The sequence below is a fragment of the Camarhynchus parvulus genome, chromosome 6 (genome assembly GCF_901933205.1).
Source record: "Camarhynchus parvulus chromosome 6, STF_HiC, whole genome shotgun sequence".
NCBI lineage: Eukaryota > Metazoa > Chordata > Aves > Passeriformes > Thraupidae > Camarhynchus > Camarhynchus parvulus.
The window spans coordinates 7,072,704-7,095,374 of NC_044576.1; the positions used below are offsets into that span (position 1 = coordinate 7,072,704).

The 22,671-nt window shown below is 39.0% G+C and overlaps 1 protein-coding gene across 1 annotated transcript in view; it reads left to right on the plus strand.

The window, feature by feature from the left end:
- FAM13C (family with sequence similarity 13 member C) overlaps positions 1 to 22,671 on the plus strand; it is a 115,545-nt gene that overhangs the window by 23,600 nt on the left and 69,274 nt on the right. The window contains exon 6 of the mRNA XM_030950931.1: positions 7,757 to 7,803. Within this exon, the coding sequence (XP_030806791.1) occupies positions 7,757 to 7,803 (47 nt within the window). The remainder of the gene's footprint in view (positions 1 to 7,756; positions 7,804 to 22,671) is intronic.

A 22,671-nucleotide genomic window follows, 5' to 3' on the forward strand; every position in this document is an offset into this window, starting at 1 on the left:
ACATAAACAGAACCAATTTTATTCAGTTCTGCAGCTAATGAAGCACTGTGGGAACAAGACAGCCAAAAGCTTGGGAATTACTCTACAAGGAAGAATTTCAGTGTTTCTTGGCAAAAGCTGCCTATGCTCAAGGCTTTCTTGGTAAGAGCCAACAGTAACAAGGTCTTATTCTGAACAGGAGTCTAAATAAACAGAATTTTTCTGCCTTTTTTGAAAGCTCACACACAGAAATCCCAAAGTTCATTTCAAAGAAGGCCGAATTTTTATCTAGTTACAGCCAGATTCTAAATTTCAGGGAGGGGTTCTAATGCAAGGAAAGAGGAATTGGTGTACTAAATGGAAGATTTATGGAAAATTCTCTTTTCTTTATTTACTTTGAAATACAGGATGGAAATAGGGGTGGCGTTTTTTTCAGTTCTCTGTCTGTTGATTTTTTAGCATAGAAAGACAAATCTGGAAAGCATACAATGATGACTTAGAAATAATTGGATTGCTAACATCAGTTACTATCAAAATTTTATTAAAATACCTACAGAGTTGGCTGAATTTTTGTAGATGATCATAAATAAAATGCCTTTTTGGGGGTTATAATAGAAGCATTAGCTGGCATTAGATTTACGAAGACATAGCTTCTAAATGCCTCCAATTTTTTTTTAACCTGTGTATTAAATTTGAATGTTCAATTCAAACTTGTGCCTGAAGGGTCAGTATCTGCAATGCTGTGTCATGTGCAGGTGAGCCCACAGCCTCACCTGTCTGTCTGTCTGTCTGGTACTTCCCTGGTGCACTCAGGTGCAGCAATGTGGGGAACTCTCTTTGCCTGTGGTTTCCAAGCTGGGCTGAGCACTGGGAGCTCTGTGAATGTGCTATCAGCACAAGAGACTCTGCCTGCTAAGCTGGAACCAGCACAAATTCCATTTGATGCCGGTGCTTTGTCTCAAGGGGTGCTACTTCAAAGGTGTCTTTGGTTTCCAGAGAGTGCCTCTGGCTGGATAATATTTCAGTATAAAGATAACATCATCAGAGATAAGAATAAGGAAATGATGAATGATCCTGTTTATTCTTGGGTTATTGCTGTTTGTTTTCCCTGGGCTGGAAGATACAGTTAAGAGGAATTTCAGAAGGAAATCTTGCATACTAAATCTGCTACAGAGCTGGCAGGAACTGATAGAAGAGAGGGCAGGGCTCTGCCTTAAATCCTTCTCCTATGTACAGTTTCCTCCCCCTTCCTTAGTGAAATCCTGTCTTCAGCCACCTCTATCTTTCTGTTTTAATAACATGCTGCAGTAGGAATCTCAGGCTGATGGGGAAAATGTGACCCAGTGTATCTGCAGTGCAGGGAAAGCAGAGCCTGTTTCCCTTGGCCTGTTTTCCATTCGCCAGCTCCCACTATGTCTTTATATAATCAGTGGAAATATTAGTAGGAAACCAAGCAATCACTGCTGAATGCACTGATCTGCACAATTAGTCTTCAAATAAATCACGATGGCTGCTCAATCTTTTACATTCAGTGCACATGGCAAAAGCTGAGGTGTAACAAGGCCATTTGATGAGACCTGCATACAAAAGCAACAGTAAAGGAGACAGCAATCTGCTGTACAAAACTGAAAAAATTCCTACCATATGTTCAGCACCAGTGAGAAAAATGAGCCATTTATTCCCCAGTCCAAGAGTAAGTTTATAACTCTCTTTATGAACTTGTTTTTCTGGATCCAAACGTAATAAAGTGCAACCCATAATTTGTTAACTGCTCACAATTGCACCTGACTGCATGAAAAATATTTCTAAGGTCTTGCAAGAGCCTGTAAGAATCAGAGAAGGACCAAAAAGCACAAAGAAAATCATAATAACAAAACAATTAAAAGGCAATAACTTTTAAAATAATTGAGGAAGTATTTAAATGAAGAAATAATCTCAATTCCCATTTCCTGGGAATGTGCACTGTGCAAGGAAATAGAAGGTAATTATGCTAAGAAGACCTGTGGTAAAATCTTTAATTATAATAATTCAGAGAGAAGTTAATTAAAAGTACATCTTTAATGTAGCAGAATGGTTTTCCCCACGTGCCACCATTTGGGACCAACTCTCTTCTGCCCTCTCTGTTATTTAACTCAAATAGTTACAAATAGCTCTGAATGCAGTTCTAATTTTCTTTTATCTGCTGAACAATGGCTTGTGTTGAAGGAGGGGTTGTGCAGAAGGCTGTAGCCTTTTCTTTTTGCAGGAAAAGAAATAGCCCCTCTCAATCCTTATTGCTGTGTAAAGAAGTTACAGGAGTAACTGCAAAATTTGAATTTACAAGTTTCCTGGGAGCTGGCCTTAGCCTTTTTGCTGCTGTTTTCTACCCCCATGTGGATCCCAGGTGTGCTGGGCAGGACTGATGTTCCTGTTGGTGGTCAGTGTGCTGACACACCTGGCTCCACAAGCTGCTGCTCTGGCACGGCACTCAAAGCAGCTGCCACCCTGCCTGACCTCCGTGGGGCTTGGAAATAATGTGAGAAAATAGCAGGTGGACATGAAGGTGTAACGCAGCAGTGCAGATGAAGTCTGGTGATGAAGGTGGTTTTCAAACACCCAGCAGGTTAACACTGCTTTTCTTTAAAGGGGGAACTGTGGTAGCAGTGCCTACCTGCATGCAGAACAATGTCAGGCTCCCATAGCCTTTTGGTAGTTAACCACAGACTATGAAGGACAGCAGAGAGGATTTTCTCCAAATTTTTTTTTCCAGAAGTGGTTTAAGAGTTTCTCAAAAGGTGGAGAAGCTGACAGACAGTGCAATACCTTGAAAAATCTATGGGGTAGGAATGTACTCCCTGTCCAGGCTCTCTTCTGTATGACGTGTCCATGCCCAAATACTTGGCATGTATGTTTTGGTGTTTTTGGTTTTTAGGCAATGAAATTTGTTTCCAAAGCATTTCTATATCTTTTTCCCAAACTAGGCTGCACTAAATTATTGCTAATGGGGGTAATGTCTCATTTAGCTACAGGCTTCCCAAATTAGACTTTAGCTTATGGTGTTCAAAACCAAATCAGCCCTTCTACTGTGGCAGTTGACCATGTTTCTGGCTCACAAACCTAAACCGGTAGTGAAATGAATCCTCTTTATGCTCCTTGCCCCTGAAAAGTCAGTGCTAATGAGCATAATAAGACAAATCAATTCTGAAGCTTCTAGGTGAGACATTAGGAAGAACTTTTCAAAAGAGTCTGACTGAAAGAGAAGGGTTAGAGCTCCTGAGTCTTCAAAATGTTTGTCTGTGCAGCAGGCAGTGTGCCAAAGCAATTGTGTGCTCTGAGGCCTCGTGTCAGCTGAAATTTGAGGGGGGTAAAAAGTTGACTTTGAGTCTGGCTCAAACAGTAATTGAACAGGACAAACACTTCCACCCTGCACAGGTTTTATTTTCAAGCTGTTGTGCAGTAGGAACTTGAAAGCTGCTCATTAGAAGTCTGTGAAGAGCTGGAGGTGCTGGGATGATCCAACCAATTGATTTTATTGGGCAAAGCAGCCCCTCTGGAGGTGCCTTCTGAGCACCAGAAGGAAGTGGCATTGCAGAGCTCCCTGCAGAGGGCTGGGCTGGGCAGGGAGGGAGGAGCCAGGCCAGAAGACTAAGGTAACATGTTTAAACTGCGCTTTTAATATGCAGCAAACAACAGAACAAGTAGCAGATTGAAAAATTACTATAGACACATTTAATCAGGGTAATTGGAAAGCCTTTTCTAGGAGTTCGGTTTGTATTACCCAGCTCAGTGTAGAGAAATGTTCACAGTCGTATATCAATTGCAAGAGTTGATAAGACGGTGAGTGATTGCCTGGTTTTTATCAGCTGTCTGAATGAAATTTTTCAAGTTAAAAGTGGCTGTTTCTGTTAAAAGAAGAAACATTTAAACATTTAGTCATATGGAAGTTTTTATAAACGGCCCACAAAATTAAAAATAAGAATATGTCATTAAATTTTTGTCAACTGAGGTAACCTCAGGCTGCTGGTAATTTCTGTTCTAGGAAAGCTGGACTAATATTTTCTGGCCATGGAATGAGGGGGAAGGCCCAGTCAAAACCTCACATTTCTGCCTCTACTTATTTTTAATATTCTGTACAGAAGATCCATTAATAAATATTAAACGCTTAATGAATTGTCATAGTGAATAGTTAAATATCTTTCATTTCAAGGTATGTTTGTACTAATCTGTTTCTATCATAGGGTTTTTCTTTGATAAAATTATGTTTTTCAACATTAAATATATTTCTTAAGGATAAAATTAGTATCTCTGCTGCAAATCCCCTAGGTTCTGTTTGAGAAGTGAGCTCTTAACAGCAAATAGAACACTAATTTTTCATCCTACTTAAAATGGAGATAAAATATATCGGCTGAGTAGTAGAGGTATAGGTTATGTCTGTAAGGTACACCTCATTTTCTTTCATGGTAAAACAATTCAGCTCAAAACTTCTTGCTGGTACACTAGCAAGATATTTGTTACCACTGTAAATTTATTTAATACCTTCTTGATGTTACATGACCTCAGATTATTAAATGTCTATCAGACATAATAATAGCTTTCAAAGAGCATAATAAATCTGAACATCTGTAGCAATGCTACTGGGTACTGCAACATAACCTCAATTTAAAAAAGTGAAACTGACATTTTTAGGAATTCTAGTGTGTTGCATACTTAGAGAAGATGCATTAATAGAATTAGTACATTTATTGTTGAGCTCTGTTCCTCTTTGGAATGAAAATTCCAGCTCCTGGTTCTAGGAAGTGCCAAGATAGCTGCAGAGTAGCTGAAAAAGAAATGTCAGATATTGACTCAGATTTGCTGTACCTGTAAGAAGCCCATTGTTTTCTGGCTGCAGCACGTGAACTCTCAAAAGTTGCTTTAATAAATTATCACATGGGTGTACTCACAGTGGTTCATATTGCTATGAATTTTGAGATACTATATTCAGAAATGTGTGCAGCCTTTCTTCGAGACTTGGTGTTATATCTTCTCTCTCAACAGTGCTTTTATAATTATTTTCTTTTAATAGGAAGCCAGAAGAACATTTGCCATAGCAAAGTTTAGCAGAATGAACTTGAGGTGTTAGGTCCAAAACACCAGGGAGAAAATTTCAGGTAATAAGGGTGTGCATTTTTTAAAAGTACTAGCTTATATTTAAATACTCTTGCCACTGAAAAGGATGATTTTGGGGCTCCAGGCTGGTGTTTTTGTATAAGTACATGCTGTAAAAAAAAGGTGCCCTCATTGTACTGTGCTGATTGAAATTATCTTTTTGCATTGCAGTTTTTCACTTAGAAAAGTACTGTCAAACAAATGGCTTTTCTTAAGCATGTTTTACCATCCATTCAAAGAGAAGTTTGGTTAAATGCAATATGTAACAGCTTTGTGAACCATCCAGAAGTGGATTAACCATTGGTGAAAGAAGTCAAAAAGTTTAGACCCAAAGCCTTACTTTAAAATGGAAAGGAGAAAAAAAAATCACTGTGTTTTTGGGTCCCTATCAGATACAAAATATTTATTTTGCAGATCTGTTCTTTTCTGTGGTTTCAGAATCCTTGTCTGCAAGGGATGTATTTTTAAATTTTGAGTGAATTGTTAATTACAGCAATTTCCTACACTAACTAACTGCAAAGATCCCTGGGGAAATCTCAGTGCTTCTGCAGAAATCCATGTGAGATTAAAAAACCAGTGATGTGCATTTAGGGTACAGTGATGCCAGGTGTCCTGTGTCTTCATAGCTGTGCCACTTCCAGAGAGGGTTTATTTTATTTGTTAGTATTGTAAAGTTTATTTTCTTTGTTATTGTTGTAAAGTTCAGGAGGAAAACACTCAGTGCCTCTTGTCGAAAAGGTTCAGTGAAGACCATGCACTAATTAAAAGCTGATCTTTCTAGAGGGAATTTGAACAAAAATAATGCTGACTCTTTAACCCAGGGGAACTGCATCCACTGCAGGGGGAAGGGGATCATAAATCGTTAGCATAAATTTCCAGATGTTTAACAAAATGTTGGAGCAAGTCCAGAATAAAAGAAGGCACCTGGGTGGGGTGGGATGAAATGCACTCAGTCACTGGAGTTTGCAGGGGATGTTCCCGGGTTAAGGATTTTAGAGCAATCCAAGACAGAAGAGCCCTTGGGAATTCCTGAGGAGGAGTTTTCCTTGCCCCAGAGTGTATGCAGTGCTCAGACATTTGTACTGCCTGGTAAGTCCAGCACACTGTGATGCTGGCAAGTGAGAAGTTGTACTTTCAGGTGATAGGATAGAAAAATTGCAATCTCTTATTTACAGTCAGGAAACATACAGTGGAACACTGATTTATGTGCATGTATTAGGGTAGGAAAGCAAAGAAAGAAGATGAAGAGACTTGGTGTTCTAGGTGGGCATTCTCACACGCCAGCCATTGATCTGAGAGCTATTGAGCTCATTATCTTCCTTTTCAGCTGAGAATAATCAGCATTAGGCTTGTAAGTGAAGGGAAATTCTGTAGTTCAGCACTGTGCATGAAATTCCACTTGGCAGGCACTAAGTGCTTTGTGTGTGTGTAAGATTTGGGTCTTGCTTTATTTAGGAAGGCAGTTCAGGGCTTGCCAGCCTGCTTAGTATACTGAAGCTCTTGGAATTAGGCACTTGTCTAATTCTTAGGCACTATTTCCCTGACTTGGGACTTAACCAGAAGTTTTGCATTTCCATGATAATTATTCTGAGGTTACTTGAGGCTTGATCAAGGTTACTTGATGACTTTTTGTGCATGACAGGTTCCTCCTGAACAGCTCTGATTGGGTAAAGCTTTTTCCCTGCTATGTAATAACCACATGGAAGATGTAATTGCAATAACATTTTTGTGTCTGTACTGCAACCTGGTAAATATTTGGAATTTTCTATTTTTCTAGCAGAGTCAGAAAAAATCACAAAGAACAAAAGGATAAAAAGTGAGAAGGATATTGAAACTAAAACAGATTTTCCAGTTTCCATTTTACATGGTTTACTGTCTGGGGTTCAGATAACACAGGATCTGATTCAAAACTCTGTTATCTCTGAAATTTAAAATAGCACCACTGAGGTCCTTCAAAGGGAAAGTGTAGCTCAACCTTAAATGACAAAATCTCCACTTGGTTTGGGGAGAGATTTTAAAACCATTCCTATTTGGCTACTTTGGTGTTTCTTATAGGTGTCTCCTGTATTCAACTATGAGCTCTTGCTGTTTTATATTTGTATCTTCCATTTGCTATAATATTTACTAACACAGCCCTTATATTGTGCAAAATTGTGGGTCCCCTGAGCAGAAGGGAATTTAATCCATGGAATGCATGAAATTTTTGATGCCCTCTGACCCTTTGGATGCCTGTAAATGACCACTTGACCTTTTCTGTTACCTCTGACCACATGGGTGACCTTTGAGCTCTGGATGACCTCTGACCTTTTGGCAACATTTTGAGCCCATTCTGACCTTTCAGTAACCTTTGATTCTGCAAGACCATTTGTCCTCTTGCAGTGTCCTGTGGCCCAGGATGACATCAGAACTTTGGGGATGACCTTTGACTCCTGAATGACCTCTGGTATGTTTTCTATTAGAGTTCTGTCAGCGTGTCCAGCTCCTTCACCAGGGCTGAGGTCTTAACTATAAGAACATTGCAAATGCTTAGAAGAGCCAGAAGTGCTGTTTATCCTCCCAAAAATAGCTAAGAAAGCACAAGTAAGCAGTGACCAAACTGGTCTGGAATTGAAATTCAGCTTTGTACATTCTGTTTCTCCTCTCTACACAGGCAAGCAACACAGAAGATGCAGGAGGGGACAGACTCACGTCGCTAAGGTAGGATGAAAAAAACATCTTTTGTATTAACTGCTGCATGGAAACTTTTGATATCTCATGAGGAATTTGTATACTATACTATTCTAATGTAATTACAGTTGGTTTGTTGGAGATTTGCTGGAGGAACAACCTAAAGAGTGAAACTTCTCCAAGTGTTAATGCTGATATGCATCAACTGTAGACAGATAAATGCAGGCCACTGTCACCAGCTGACTCCCAAAAAAATGTATTATTGATTCCTGGGTGGGTTGTTTGTGTGGAGTTTTTTTTCTCAGTATTCCTCTAATGTTTTATTTTGCTTATAAATCCCTGTAATCATGGGTCATGTGTTAGTGCGACCTGAGTGGGCAGGAGGAACTGCCTGCTGTCAGGAAACTTTTAATGAATTTGCACAGGTGTGGATTTGCACCAGCTGGGAGAGATGCAATCAGTAAATCTATCAACTGAAGTCCTTTGCTGTGTTTCTGTTAGAAAGACTTGGCTTTTATGAGACTGGCATTTCTCTAAGCAAACAGCATTATGTTATGCCCCAAGACTAGATTTCCTTGCACCATTTCTCCAGCAGACTTGTCTGACCACAGGGACATAACTTAGCAAAAAAATTCATAAAACTTAGAACCACAGTAATGTCTTCCAGCCCATTTGCACTTTGGAGTAAAATACATGGACTAAGCTAATGGCCAAGCTACTGGAAAATCATGGTACACATTCCAGTCTTTAAGATACAGTGAAGTTTTTTTCAGACGCCAAGTTTTTTGAATTCTCCAGTGAAACAGCTGAGGAAAAGATGTTATGGTTCAGAACAATTTCAAATATTTCCCAGATATTTTGTACTGCCAGGTGCTGCTGAAGTATCCCACTTAATATTCTGTTTGCTTTGCTGGTAATGCAGCAGATTAATAAACCATATTAGGTAGGAAATAGCTTTTTGAGAGAACTAGGAAAGATAATTCAAGGTTTTAAACAAAGCCATTGAAGTAGAAACAGGCTGGCATTTCCCAAAAGCTAATCAAATACTAGCAGAGCAATGATAGAGTGTAACACATCATTTGGAAGTCAAAAGTCAAGGGAGAAGACTTTAAAAGATACTTCTAAAAACTCTGCTTCCATTTGCCAACAGACAGTACCTTCCAATATCAAGGCTCTATCACTGTAGAAATTACCAAGTCCTGTTGAAACAATCATCTGTTCTGTGAGGGGGCAGCTTCTAAATCACAGTGACTGCTTAGGTCTGGTGGGGGACCTGCACATGCTCCTCACTCAGTGCTGGATCTCAGGCAGAAATTCTGGGGGTTTTATTTCTACATTTTTGATCATAGTCAAACAACTGGCAATCGTTTTATTCTGGTCATGTTGAATTCAAGTTCTTCCTATTGACAAGTAGTGGTTTGGATGCCCATCTGGGTTATAAAACAATTGAACTTCAGTAGCTGCAATGAAAGGAGGAATGAAAATGGAAAAAAAAAGTGTGTAAATGCATTTTATAAATGCTGGAGTGTATCATCAGGCTGTGACTGCTCAGCTTGAACTCTGCTGGAGCTAGGGCACTCTTCTCAGGGATTTAAGGTCAAATATCTTCATATAAAGAGTGGAATTAAAGCAAATTTTTCTGTCTTGTGTTTGTGCCACACATTTTGAATTTAAAAAAAATTGTTTAATTCTCAAATATTTTTGGAAAATTCTTGGGCTATGATTTTGTCTCCCTAACTGAAATTTCTGTAGAACCCTAAGTACTGTATCCTTGAGACATCTAGATTTGCATTTCTCAGACAACTTAAGTTCATGGATGTGCATTCTTCTACAACCAAGGTCTCATGAAGGTCAGCAAAAGAAAGAAAGCTTTTTTTTTCCCAGGAACTTCTTTTGAATATGCCATTCTTGAAAGCAATTCTTTATTATTTGTTTGAGAAGTATTTTCAAGTGGGCTAGTTGCTGATGTGAATTTCCTCACTTGTTTGTATTCATTTCAACAAAACTAAGTAAATGCTGTTGGTAAATATTCACTCTGCAAGCCCTTAGGCCAGTCAATAGTGCTGTAACCACCTGTCTGTTGCTGTCACTCTGCTGGAGCGAAAATGCACATTAATTTGTTTATAGGAAAAGAGGATGGACAAACTGCTTGGCCATTTAGTTTGAGGTAGTGTCTTGTCTGAGCATGGACTGGAGCACTTGAGTGAAGTGAGCTGCCCTCCAGCAATCAGGGGCATTATTTACATGGAGCTCTACTGTTGGTCTAAAACAATTATCCGATGCCAAGGTCACTTCTGAAAACAGCTTTTATATGTGACAGTCTGCTCCCAAAATAAGCACAGAGACCAAAACCCATGAAATCAGTATGTGGGACAGAGAGCTGTAGCCTCAGTCTGCTGCGATGGTTAAAAGTATTGCAGTCAAGAAGCCTGCTGGGAGTATTGTAGAATCTCCTAATTCTGAACTAAAATGTTGGTATTTGGTTGCCATAAAATCACCTTTTCTTTAAATCTAAGCACAAGGAATTGCTTCCCAGTTTCTCAGTAAATATTTCAGTAAAGAAAGATGCCCTCAAGAGTCCATGATTGGGAAAGGACAGAAAGTCTACTTTAGCTTTCCCAAATTGATGGCCAGTTCTGAACTGAGAGCAAGGCTAGTTACCACTCACCTTCTTTCACATCCCTGACATGGAATATTTGCTTTGTTGTTTGGAATGCCTTTGTCCTGCTGCTTTTATAACAAAAGAGTTCCAGGAAAAACAGGATGGTGCTTCCCTTTTTCAGTTACTTCAATCATGCGCTCTTATATTCCACTTCTGAAACTTGTACCAGTAATTTAACATTCATCAAATTCCTTTTATCATGGAAAAGTGAGGACAACTCACTGTAGGTGAGCAAGTTACAGACTTATGTGACTTTGATTTTGTGTACCAAGAGCTGTCTTTCATTTACTGTTACACCCTGTTAAAGTAAACCACTGTGATGCCACAGGATCCCTGCCCCCTGATTTTCTGTTCTGTTTCATAAAGGCTTAAGTTTAGGGCATGTACCAATATCTCAGCTTAGGAATCAGATATAGAGAAATGTGTTTGATAGGTGTCTACATAGTGCTTACCAGGTAATTTTAAGCCCTGTGTTAAGTTAGTTATTAAGGGCAAATAAAAGTGTCTGTCTTGGGGGACAGATTATTAGCATATCCAGGAATCTTGAAATGCTGCAGGATGTTTTTCTTTTGAAAAAATCAAGGCAGATCCATCTTGTTGGGCTTCGGTTTTTGTTACTGTTTTAATGCAAAAACTAATTATTAAATTGAATTGGATTTACCTGCTCTGCTGGCTAAATGTGAGAGTATCTGGAGATACACCCCATGTCACTGTAACCAGGGCAGTGTCACCAGGCTGGCTGTGCACACTGCTAAATGCTGCTGAATCAAGCAGCAGAATCAAATAGCACTGCTGCTGTTATGGGAAACTGGTCTTTTGTCCTGCCTATTCCAATGCCAGAATAATCATGTTGCCTTTTGGAAAGAGATGTGCAGAGTAACCAGAGCCCTTGGAGTACAAGGTATTAGTGATGCAAAGCTGACATACCTTGTCACAGTTATTGAGGATGTTTTGTCAGAAGCTCCTTAGGGATTAACAAACTAGCAGGTCCACCTAGACAAGTCTGAAATGGATGAAGAGTGTTTTGAAGGAAGGGATCACAATGTTGATGTGTCTCTTTCCTCCTTTGCTCACCAGATACTCTTTTCATAAAATATGCAAAACTGATGGCAATTTGTAGTGAAGACCAAAGATGCAAAAAATAACAAGCAATGGCAGGTGTGTGATAAAGCTTTTCATGCTATTTTTTCCTCTGATCTGTTATGTTGTCTGTACACACTTGAAACTGCTGTTTGTTTTTTGGGGATTTTTTTATGTCTTTGATTAGGAAGATTCAACAAGGTTTGGAAATCTGTGGTTACACAGTAAGTTTGAGATACTCTTGCCTCTTGCAGAACAATGGGGCTACTTTTAGAGTTTTGTTTGGTTTTTTTTTAATTTTGGTTTTACTATTTTTTGTCATCTTGTGTACAAGATATAGAAAATTAACAATCTGGTTTTCAGATTTTCTTGGTAATGAGGTCAATGATGAAGACTTATTAATCAGTAAAAGCTCTTAACTTTGCACCAGTCTCACAAAACCACTTTTTACATTTTCTAGGTGAGAATGTTAGAGAAATTGACTGTTTTGTATGTTTGTCCACATGCATGCTCATGTACATGGGATTACCTTGGTGTTAGCTGAAGCAATGTAAAGTTCTACATGAAGCTTCCTTTCCTTTGGTTTTAAGAGGCTTTTTTTGCTGCTTGATATGAATTTAACCCAAGTAAACCTGGTTAAAGGGCAATACATCCATATTATTTTGCTCTAGCTTGAGTATATCAGCTTAATATTAGTTCCCCACGGCGTACCCAGCCTTACTGCAGGGTGATGTGTGATGTGGTGTGACAGCACTGTGTGGGCTCCCTCAGCCCTCTAGAATGACCTGTTTTCATCACTCTTACTGCTACTCCACCGCTGGCACTGACCTTTCGAAGTTTTGGGGCTTGGTTTGTTTGTTTTTGTTGTGTGGTGGTTTTGTTTTTCCCACAGTAATGTCCGTAACAGGATTTCTCTGTTTATGTAGTCAGGCTGGTCAAGAGAAACAAGCGCAGTCATTTTGGGCAGTGCCTGTGGGCATGGAGGGATGGATAGATCCAGGCTAAGCAGACACAGCCACATCCTTTCTGATAGATGAATCATTATGGGGAAATGTGATCCACTGTCCAGAGCCAACTCAGCTCTGCTGGATACTGACACTGGTGATGCCACAGGGAATTTTTCAAGCGATTTCAATGGGGATGCAGACAGAAATTATGGAACTACACTTTCTAAGCAGGCATTGTGCCAAAGGTCAAGCTTTCATTTCTAACTTTCACTGTTAGAAAGGAAAGAACTTTTGAGTATTTTCCAAGCAAAAGAGAATAGTTTTCATCCAGTCTACTAAAATGAAATCCAGTAACAAGTGACATGTGCAAAATCCTTGGAAAGTGTTGCTGGCAATCATCATAAACTGTAGCTCAGTGGATTTTTTTCCAGCTTTGAGACTTTGAGGGTAAAACTGCACTGAAGTTTTAGGTTACCAGATTTTAATTTGCAAGTATAATTCTCTGAATATCCCTCCTTTTCTCTTAACAGCAGTCATTAAAATTTGCTAACATCTCACCCTTTCTTCAGAGAGCATGACAGACTGAGGAAATAGCAGTTTTCTAGACTTTATGCCAAAGCAAAGTTTTACCTTAATTGCTGTCAAGCAGTTTGTTTGTCTCCCAGCTGTAAAGCAGGTGTCTGTATCTCAGCAGAGCAGTGCCATGGTAAATTGAATGAGGCAGGCACTAATACATATCCCTGAGAGCTGAAGCTGCTTTGAGGATCATGAGTCAGTCATATCAGGCTGGAGCTGAAGAAGCAGAATTACAGAAACTGCCGTCCTGTTGATTTCTTATGAAAATAGAAATTATGTAACTTAAGAACTTTGGGTAGTCTATGTAAAAAGCGAAGTCAGACCTGTTTATCCTATTTTTAGCTAGAAAATGCATAATTCCTCTGAAGGTTGAGATTGCTTTGCTTCACGCTTAGAATCTCTCTCTCCTTTCAAGGAGCAAAGTTTCATCACTGGCAAAGCTGTTCACTTGCCTAAACCCTTCTGGAATGACAGGGTTGCATCTGTGATCCAGCTGGTGACATACCTTGACTGAATAGAATCTCCTTGGGCAGGAGATACTTTAGGGGTGGAAGGTGTTTAAAGCACCACAGGGAAGCATTGTGTGGTTGTCCCCCAAGCAAGGTTCTTTCACCCAGCATGCAAGAACCAATCAACACAGTGAGCTGTGTTGCTGTCATTCTGCAGAATGGAGTTGTCAATGTGCAGAATGGAGTCCAGGCATCACTCATTTCAGGATGCAAGCACAGCCTTTTATGCAAAAAGGTACACAAAGAATGATACAGAAACAGGTGATTTGGTCACTCACATCTATATAACAAAACTCTCAATGTATATGTAGTGGTGTAGGTCCAGTTCATTATACTAGTATTTACATACACAAACTTCCCTGGGAGTGTAATTTTTAGCTTTTATAATTATCTAAGCTAACTTGAAATCCTATTTTCAGCCTATTTGCTACAGTGAAGTTTTTACTTAACATTTATTCTATTATAGTTTTGGCTTGAATCTATTTGAACAATTAATTGTCAATGAAATAAGGATTTCCAGTTCTCTGTTCCTGGGGGCTCATCACTGCTCTGTTGCTCTGGCACCTTTTTCTCATGGTTTCAAGACCAGCTCACAGTCCCTGTGAACTTTTTGTGGATTTTTTATTATCATATGTGACATCAATATAAACCCTGCCCAGGGGTTTTTCTAACTGGAGTTAATTGGTAACTCTCATTTGAGTGTTACATTTGCCAAGTGTAGCCACTGACTGTGTTTCTATTCAGAAATATTTTATAATGGCATGCAACTTGCTATGATAAAGTTGCATATTGTCTTAGCTCTTGATGGTTCCTATGGGAAAAAATTCCCTTCCAGAGAAACCAGTTATGTTAATGAGGGAAAAAATTCCAGAGAATGGATTCAAGAGGCATGTTCCCAAGTCAGAGCCCTTGTTGAGAGAATAGATTTCAAACATGTGTTAAATATACTTTACATTAGAGACTTGGATTCCTCTGGAACTTCACATACCTTTGAGCCTTTTTTCCTTCTAAATTTTTCTTTCTTTTACTGTTGCTGAATCAAACAAAATCTGCCCGTGGTGTGAGAATTGCTAATTGGGCTTTTCAATTACCATAAAATTTGTTAGTGCTTTATAAATTGTGTTGCTGTTGTGCACTGTAGTGATAGGGTAATTAAAGCAGATGCAAAATATATAAATAGGCAGCTCTTTCTGCATGTGCCATTGCTCCAGGCAGTGTGTGGAGCAGCCCTTGGCTCCAGGGAACGGGGTCGTTCTGATGTTAATGGCAGCACATTATGCCAGCCCAAGCAGCTGCGGGAGCTGGGCTCTGCTCTTGGAGCTGCTCCTCAGCTTCAGAGGGAGTTAATGAGCAAATCCTTCTTCACATAGGGAGGGGATGAAAGAAAGAGTCTCAAAGCTGATTTTGTTTGCTGCTGAAACAAAGTTAGAGAGCAGAACTCTTCAACTACTTGAATTCATTTTAGCTTTCTACCCTAACTTTAGCATTTTGCATTTTTCGTGACTCAGACTGCATGGGAAAGGTGGCAGGCAAAGATTTTTTTCCTAAAATGAGAGCTGTCAATATGGAATATTTTTGTTTTTGTTCTTATGGTCAAATATGTTTTTATTTTTGCTCTTTTTGTGATTTGTTATTCTGAGCAATATTGAAGAACTGTGTTGCCCATTGACTTTGTTGTTCTCCTGCAGATACATCTTTTAAAATGGCCTAGCCTGGGAAATAACAGATAATGAATTTTACAGACTCCTTTCTCAGAAATGGCACTTAAGATCTGTGGTTTTCTTCTAGTGTGACATTAATGCTGTTTGTGGCACAGGAGGACTGTCAAGAGAATTTGAAAATTAGAGATATGAATCATCATGAAAACAGTGGTAATGTTATTTTCCATGGCTGCTGGTCTGTGATGTAACTCTGGATCAGATCTTGCTTTATTACTGAGAATAGAAACTCAGTGGGATGGGAAAGAAGTTCCCTGATCCTTCTTGGTGATTTCTTTGATACCACAAGCCATCTAAATGTTTAATTCCATTTAATTCTTTTGGAGTAATCCAGTAATTGAGAGTAATGGCACAAAACCTCTCTGCACAGGAGGATGAGAATACCGGTTATTTACTGCAACAAATTTCAAGACATTTCCAGAGAGGATGAACATGGACAGAAAGGTGTTTCTGTTAGTTCTATCAGATTGGAGAAGAGGGGATTATTAGGCTAATAAATTAATTACCAAGTTTCATGAAATGCTCTCAACCCAGAATTGAAGGCAATTTTGGAGCATTAGCAATATTATGCTGTACAAATATACAAAGCTTCTGATTTTGCCTTATATTTTATGAAATAATTAATCATTTGCTCTAATATTTCATCTTCCCTGAATCCCCAGTATTTTGGGTTGAAATGCTGTCTGTTTTGCTTTGGTTTTCTTGTGATCTGAAGATTCAATTATATTAACTTCAATGAAATAATTCTATTAAGTTTTTGCCTCTTGATGAAGTAATGAAATAATTTTGGTGGCTAACAAAAATAATATTTGGCATGGATTTTCACTGTATTACAGTACTGAACATTTGTGATAAAATATTTCTGGTGGTAATTAAAAGGATGGAGTCTAAAAGCTTTTGGTATGACCAGTGGGGATTGCTGTTGAGGCCGTTTCTAATTAACAAGGCAACATTTTGTTTTTACTACTCTGGTGGTTTGAAGGCAAAGTTCTTATTCTGCAGAGAAGGGTAAGAAAATTTTTGCTACTAAGTAAATGTCTCAATAACTTCTCCTCACACGCCACAGGCTTATGCTTGTATGGAATAAGGGAAAGCATTAGTAAAAGCCCAGACTCCTGGTGTAGAAGAAGGTATTCTTTCTTTCAATTTGATGTGCATGGAATATTTTAAGTGTTTTAATATTTGTGGTTAAATGTGTTTTGAATTTTATATAGTCTATAATTCTGAGAAACAGCTGTGAAACTTCCTTACATATGGCCAGTAAGAATAAATTAATTAGAAACTGTGCCCTTAAATACCATCCAACATCTGAGTCCTGCCTGTGCCACTGCAATTGGAGCTTGTTTTCATGTGAAGTCACACCAGCATGGACCTGTAAGGGTGGACAAGTGTTCACAAAAATGCCCTTTCCAGTTTGTTGGCAACAGGAAGAAGATTTGGATTTGGTTTAGAAGGGAAATTCTGTGCACTGCTTGGATTCTGAAAATGTCAGTGTTCAGTGGTCGTTCCTTGAGTCCCATTGCCCTTGAGGAAGGAAAGGTGGGCTGCAGGCTCCAGGCTGGCACCCGGAGCTCAGGTGGGCAGGGCAGAGACAGCCCTGGCAGTGCAGCTGAGGCTGAGGAGGGTCTGGGTGAGTGCAGGGTGTGCCCAGGGCCCTGGAGCTGGAAGGGGCTCAGACCTCATGGCCAGGGCAGGAGGGGCACCAAGGCATTCCCCTGGCTCAGGCTGCTGGCTGTGTGAAGGGTGGGTGATGGATCTGGCTCCATCTACAATTTTGTACTTAAGGCTATTGCTTTTCTCCATGAATGCTTGTTATTTTCCCTGATATTAATGCTTGTTATTTTCCCTGATTTTCTGATGATTGCTGTGTGAAGCACTGGCACTCATTTACCACATTTCCCAAGGAACGTTCCATTTTCATTCATGGCTTCCCAAAAACTTTGGCATTTTTGCATCATATAAAATGCATGTATTTTTCTTTCAAGTAACATAGCAATATAGAAAAATAAGAGTATCTCGCAAAACTAATGATTATTTACTTTCCATTTCCTATATAAGGGGTTCATCAGGAATAAGTTTTTAAAAAAACCAAAACTTCATACTGCTACTACTTCACACTGTAACTGCTGTAAAAGTGAACTTTCTGAATGTCTGTTTTGGTTTTATTGTAATATGTTGAAACGGATATGTCAGCAGGGGCATTTTTCTTCCTAGATTTGAAGTCCAGTAGTTTTCCAGACAAATAGCATATTCTTGGGTTTATTGGAAAATTCATGCTGAGCTACTTCACGTTGGCTAACTTTGCATGTCACCTCTGGTGTTTGTGTTGCCTGGCAAAAAATCGCTGTTATTTGTGATTTCCATTTTCTATTCTATTATTTCTACTTCTTTTGACTCTTTCCCTGCAAAGCACTTAGTCAAGTAGGCTGAAAGTGGGAGACTTTAAATATTAAAAGCAAAAGACAATGGTTACATTGAATGCAGGCAAACATGCAATCATACTGCAAAGATGTTTAAAATCAATGCTGATAGATAACTTGTTTGATGATTTTGAGAAATATTTTCATCTCTGAGAAGACTGGTAAGTGGATAATTTATACTTTTGTGAGCACAAATGAACAAATGCATTTTGAATTTTTTATCTTGGCAGTTCTGTGAAGCAGAAAATATATGATTGCAATCTTGTTGGGTTTCAGATTCAGTGTGGAAAATCCTAAAGTGTCTTCAGAGAAAGTTCTGAAAAGTTTGCTATTTATGCTTCTCACTTGGTTGCTCTGGAGACTATACTGAAATGGTCACAGGAAAGACAATATCCTCACTGAAATTCAGACCATAGGTCCATTTTTGCTGGCTTATGACTATATATTCCTTCTTTACAAAATAAAATCTGAGCAAAAGCTTTAGTTAAGCCCTTACAATTATCAGCTTTCAACCTTTACCATTTGTAGTTTAAAAATGTAATTTAGTGACAGAGAATCTTATTAGAAGGGTGTGTTGCAGATGTTTTCTCGTGGATAAGTCTTTCCAGTAAAATCCTCAATGTGCCAAAATATTGGGGTTTTTTAATGCTCCTCCCTTAAAAAATCAAATCAATGACTCTTTCACCACCTGTCCTGAAGAGAATTAAATTGACAGAGGTTTTCAGAGCAGTAGCCAGAATGCCTTTCTCTCTCTCAGACATGTTTTGAATTCTGTATATTGCATTTCTTAATTTTTTGATTCAGAAAGTCTAATACTTTTTTTTTTTAAATTAAAATTTTGTATAAAAAGTGCTTCCATTTTTCTCATTTGGTCAAGCAACTGCATCCCTTCCATATCCATAGCCTCCTGTGGGAATGGTCTGTGTCATGGTTTCTAGTTTTTCTTGTGAGTTTCATTTTAAAGGATTTGTTCCTATGAGCAAGGACTGCCCTGAAAGGTGGTAACAGATTTTTACAAAGCTGTATATAATTAAAATGGTAAATAGGAAAATTTGCTGCAATGTCATTTGAGAATATTTTAAGCCCTCAGTCTGGTCACATCTGAGCACCTGGGAAGACCACAGAAGATTTTTACCAGCTTGTAAAAGTGTAAAGTGGCTGTGCTGGGAAAGCAGATGGTGTAGGAACACAGTGGGTGGGCTCCTGGATAATATCCACCCAAAGCAGACAGCCCCAGGTGTACAGAGCTCTGGGGAACACACAGGCTGGCTTTGCAGTGCTACTGGAGATATTTTTGGCTTGACAGGTGAGTTTGCACCTTGCTCCTGCCAGGGCTGAGATGAGGTCGAGGAAGGGTTGCAGGAGCCAGAGGTGCATCAAACGTATGGGTTCTCTAAGCACACAGGCTCCAGGATGGGAGGAGGTACCTTGTCCTGCAATTTAGCCTGCGATGGACAACTTGTTCAGTCTCCCTTCAGTGGAGCTGAAAGGTGTGAGGCAGGCTAATGAAAATATTATTAAGTGGTCACCAAGGAAATATGAGCTTCTTAGTACTTCATTCTCCCTCTTTGAATTAGATTCATCTGTCCATTTCAGTCTTTTTCCATTGATGACAAAACAAGCTGCATTTTAAAATACACCTTGAAGCAGCAAGGCATTTTTCTTATTATATATTTTTAGAGTGTGTCCATGACTTGATTTACAGGAGAGTTTTGTTCTAAATGTTTCTTTTCTATGTGTCTGCTTGCCTAAGGCAGTCTGGTAACTGTAACTGCTGTAAAATGTAAGGAAAAGGGCAGTTTAGGATGAGTGCAGCTCTAGAGACCCACATAAGTTACAAAAATCAAGTTAGGAGCTGCTTAAACACTGAAAAAAGGAGTCCATGCCGAGCTCTGGCCTCACTCCAGCAAAGTAAGAAGTGTCTGTGGTTGTGTTAACCAGTTTAAAATTAACTTTATCTACCCACTATTAGAATTGCAGCGGTGACCACAGCAGATGCAGTTGCAAGTTTCCAGGAGAGGTATGCTAGAATTCCTTGGAAAGAGCCAAATTATAAACCCTTATGTTTATTTTTTGTGTTTTTCTGTAAAAATTGGCTTCTTGTGTCAGACTACAAATATTTTCATATTAATTGAGTGAAAAGTCAAACATGCACCAGTAACATCATTTTCTCTGCTTCACAATGCTCATGTGAAACACTTCAGAGGGTGGTAAGCTTTTTTTTGAGAAAGCTAATTACTATATGCTGTTTATTTTATTAGCAGCAGTCTCTCCCAGTTCAATTTTAAGTTGGTCAAAATATATCAGCTCCTTATAGCCTGGACATCAGACTGAGATATTCATGTTTATCTGAAAGTGAGTACTCATATTATCAACATCTTTTTATGAGAAGATTGCCATTTTTGCTTAATTTTAGGGTGGGCATTTGAGACATTTGGTGCTTAGGCTGTTCTTTGTCATCTGAAATGCTACTGGAATATCCCAAGTGTCCATGTTACCTGCCTGGTCAGCACAGGCCCCTGAGTTGCTCACTGACTGTTGCTTTTCTCCCTCTGTCCATCAGATAAGAATGTTCAGGGGAATTTAAATTTCTCATGAGGAGATGGCATTTTGTTGCTTAATAGCCAGATATTTCAAAATTCTATTTAATCTTTCTTTTCAACTGAATGGGAGCTCTGGGATCTTCCTGAAGTCTCCCTTTCATATCCTGACATAGATCACAAGGATAGATTTATCCGTCTGTGTCTGTCTTGGACTTCTTGTTTTGAGTGTTCTTAATGTCGCTGTATCTTGCTGGTCAGGATGAAAATAGTTTTTTTGTTGGAGAGATTCTTTCTCATGTTCCTGCTGACTAGGAAGGAACAGTTTTATTATAGAGGGAGAGGGTTTCATTGTCTTTTTTGTCTAATTTGAGAGATGACATTGACATTTGAGTGCTGATCAGTTCTGGCATTTGTTATACTATTGTTTCTTATTGTTAAATACTGGCATTTAGACGTGTGTCAATACCTTCAGTTTATTTGCAGCTTAGTGCATATTCAGATGGAGATAATATTTCAGCTTTTACTGAAGCCTTTAAAAATTGTTTAAATGTTGGAGCCCTGTTTTACTGTAGCATATTTTCTAATGCTGTTAACATTGATGGGGTTGGCTGAAGTACAAATTCCATTAAGAACAACAGCAAATTCACTCCTCAGGCATTGGTTCAACCTTTCACAGGATCAGTGCATCAATTCACACTGCAAGTGTGGTCCAGGTGGCCAAAGCTGGGCAATCTCCTCTTTCTTTTGCATTATCTTCAGGGAGTTCAGAAACCAGTGCACCAGGGGCCCCTTGGGTGGACAATTGTCCTGTGCAAACAGATAAATAGGTGCTATTATTTATTATTTCTCATGGCCCACCTAAGCAGTGCTGAGGGGCGAACTGTGCATGTTTTACTGCTGGGCTGTGTCTGACTCTGCCTGGCCACTGCCTTTCAGAGAGGGCCAAGGCAGTGGTGGGGGAGGAAGGCTGGGTTACTTCTGCTACTGCCTGGCTTTTGAACCAGTTGGAAAATGCAGGAAATGAAATTTTTAGAGACAAGATTTGAGGGGTTACGTTTCCTGCTTCTCAGAATCTGAGCTCTGTTTGGTGAGTGTTGCTGTTGGAGATATAAGAGATATGATATGTTTCTCACTCATATGAGAAACAGACTGGACAAAAGGAAAGATTTCTGATATGCCTATTTTTAGGCAGTTTCCTATCCTGACTGAGGCAATATTTTATCTGGTTTTCTTAAGAGCTAAAAATGATCTCTCCATGGCATGGCTGCCCCCAGCAAGGACTCTTTCTGTACTGTTCCAAGCTCAAGGAGTTCAAAACCTTCTGAAAATTTCTAAAATGGCATCTAAAACTAAAGCAATAAAACAGATTCTCATTAAAAACCCAGACATTTAATAACACAGTGGGGCACGAATGTCTGATGTAGGTGTCTGTCGGTTGGAGGCTGTTAAATCACACTTGGTGCCAAAAGGGGCCCAAAGTCACTGAATTAATGAGAATCATTTCAGTATCCTCAGGCCACACACTCAGAAAATAAGAGCCCCTCACTGGGCCAGGCTGCTGAGTGGCAGCAATTTACCCATGCACATCATTCTCTGGCTTCCTGCCAATGCAATTTCAGGGAATATTTACTACATGCTATCAATTATTGTATTTCTGTCTTGCTTAAAAAAGAAATACAGAGGCAAACTTAATTTAGCCTATGAATTGCCCAAGACAAGAAATGAAGATGATATTCCAGCATGCCGGTAAATAAATAGGAAACAGGAGGCTGAAGACACAGAGGGTGACAGCACCTTCAGGTGAGCCTGCACAGAGGGATCTCTAAACCCATGGTTAGTTCTGGGATGCTTTGCTGGAGGGTCGAGGTGCCTCAGATACTTTTGTTGGAGTATTTATCATGAGATATTCCACAAAAACAAAAAAAACCCCATTTGTGGGGTGTTTTTCTTTAAAGATTACTGGGTTCAACAATGCCATATGAAGTTTTTTTTTCTATAATGTTCAATATGGCAACAGCTACAAAGATTCTTGAAAGAAACAAGACTGAGAAGGCAACTATGTATACTCTTCAAAAAGCAAAAATCAAAATGCATTGAAATATTGTAGTATATTTCAGTATGGCGTGTGGGATTTAATAAGCAGATTAATACCTAAGAATAAATTAAGTAATTAAATTAATACCTAAAATAAATTAGAAACTGTAGGCAAAATAAATAAATAAAACCACCCAAACTTATAGACTTGAATTCTGTCAAAGCTAGAACTGCCAAAAATCTGTTACACATACCTATATTTTAGCTGTAGGTTACTTTTTCTGAGTGGCTGCTAATCTTTGATTCTTTTCTTGATTTGAACATGAGGCAAATTGAATTAGGAGTTCCTGACATAAGAACTCTTCTCATTTCCTTGACCCATTTTTCAGTACTGCCTTGGGTTAGTGGT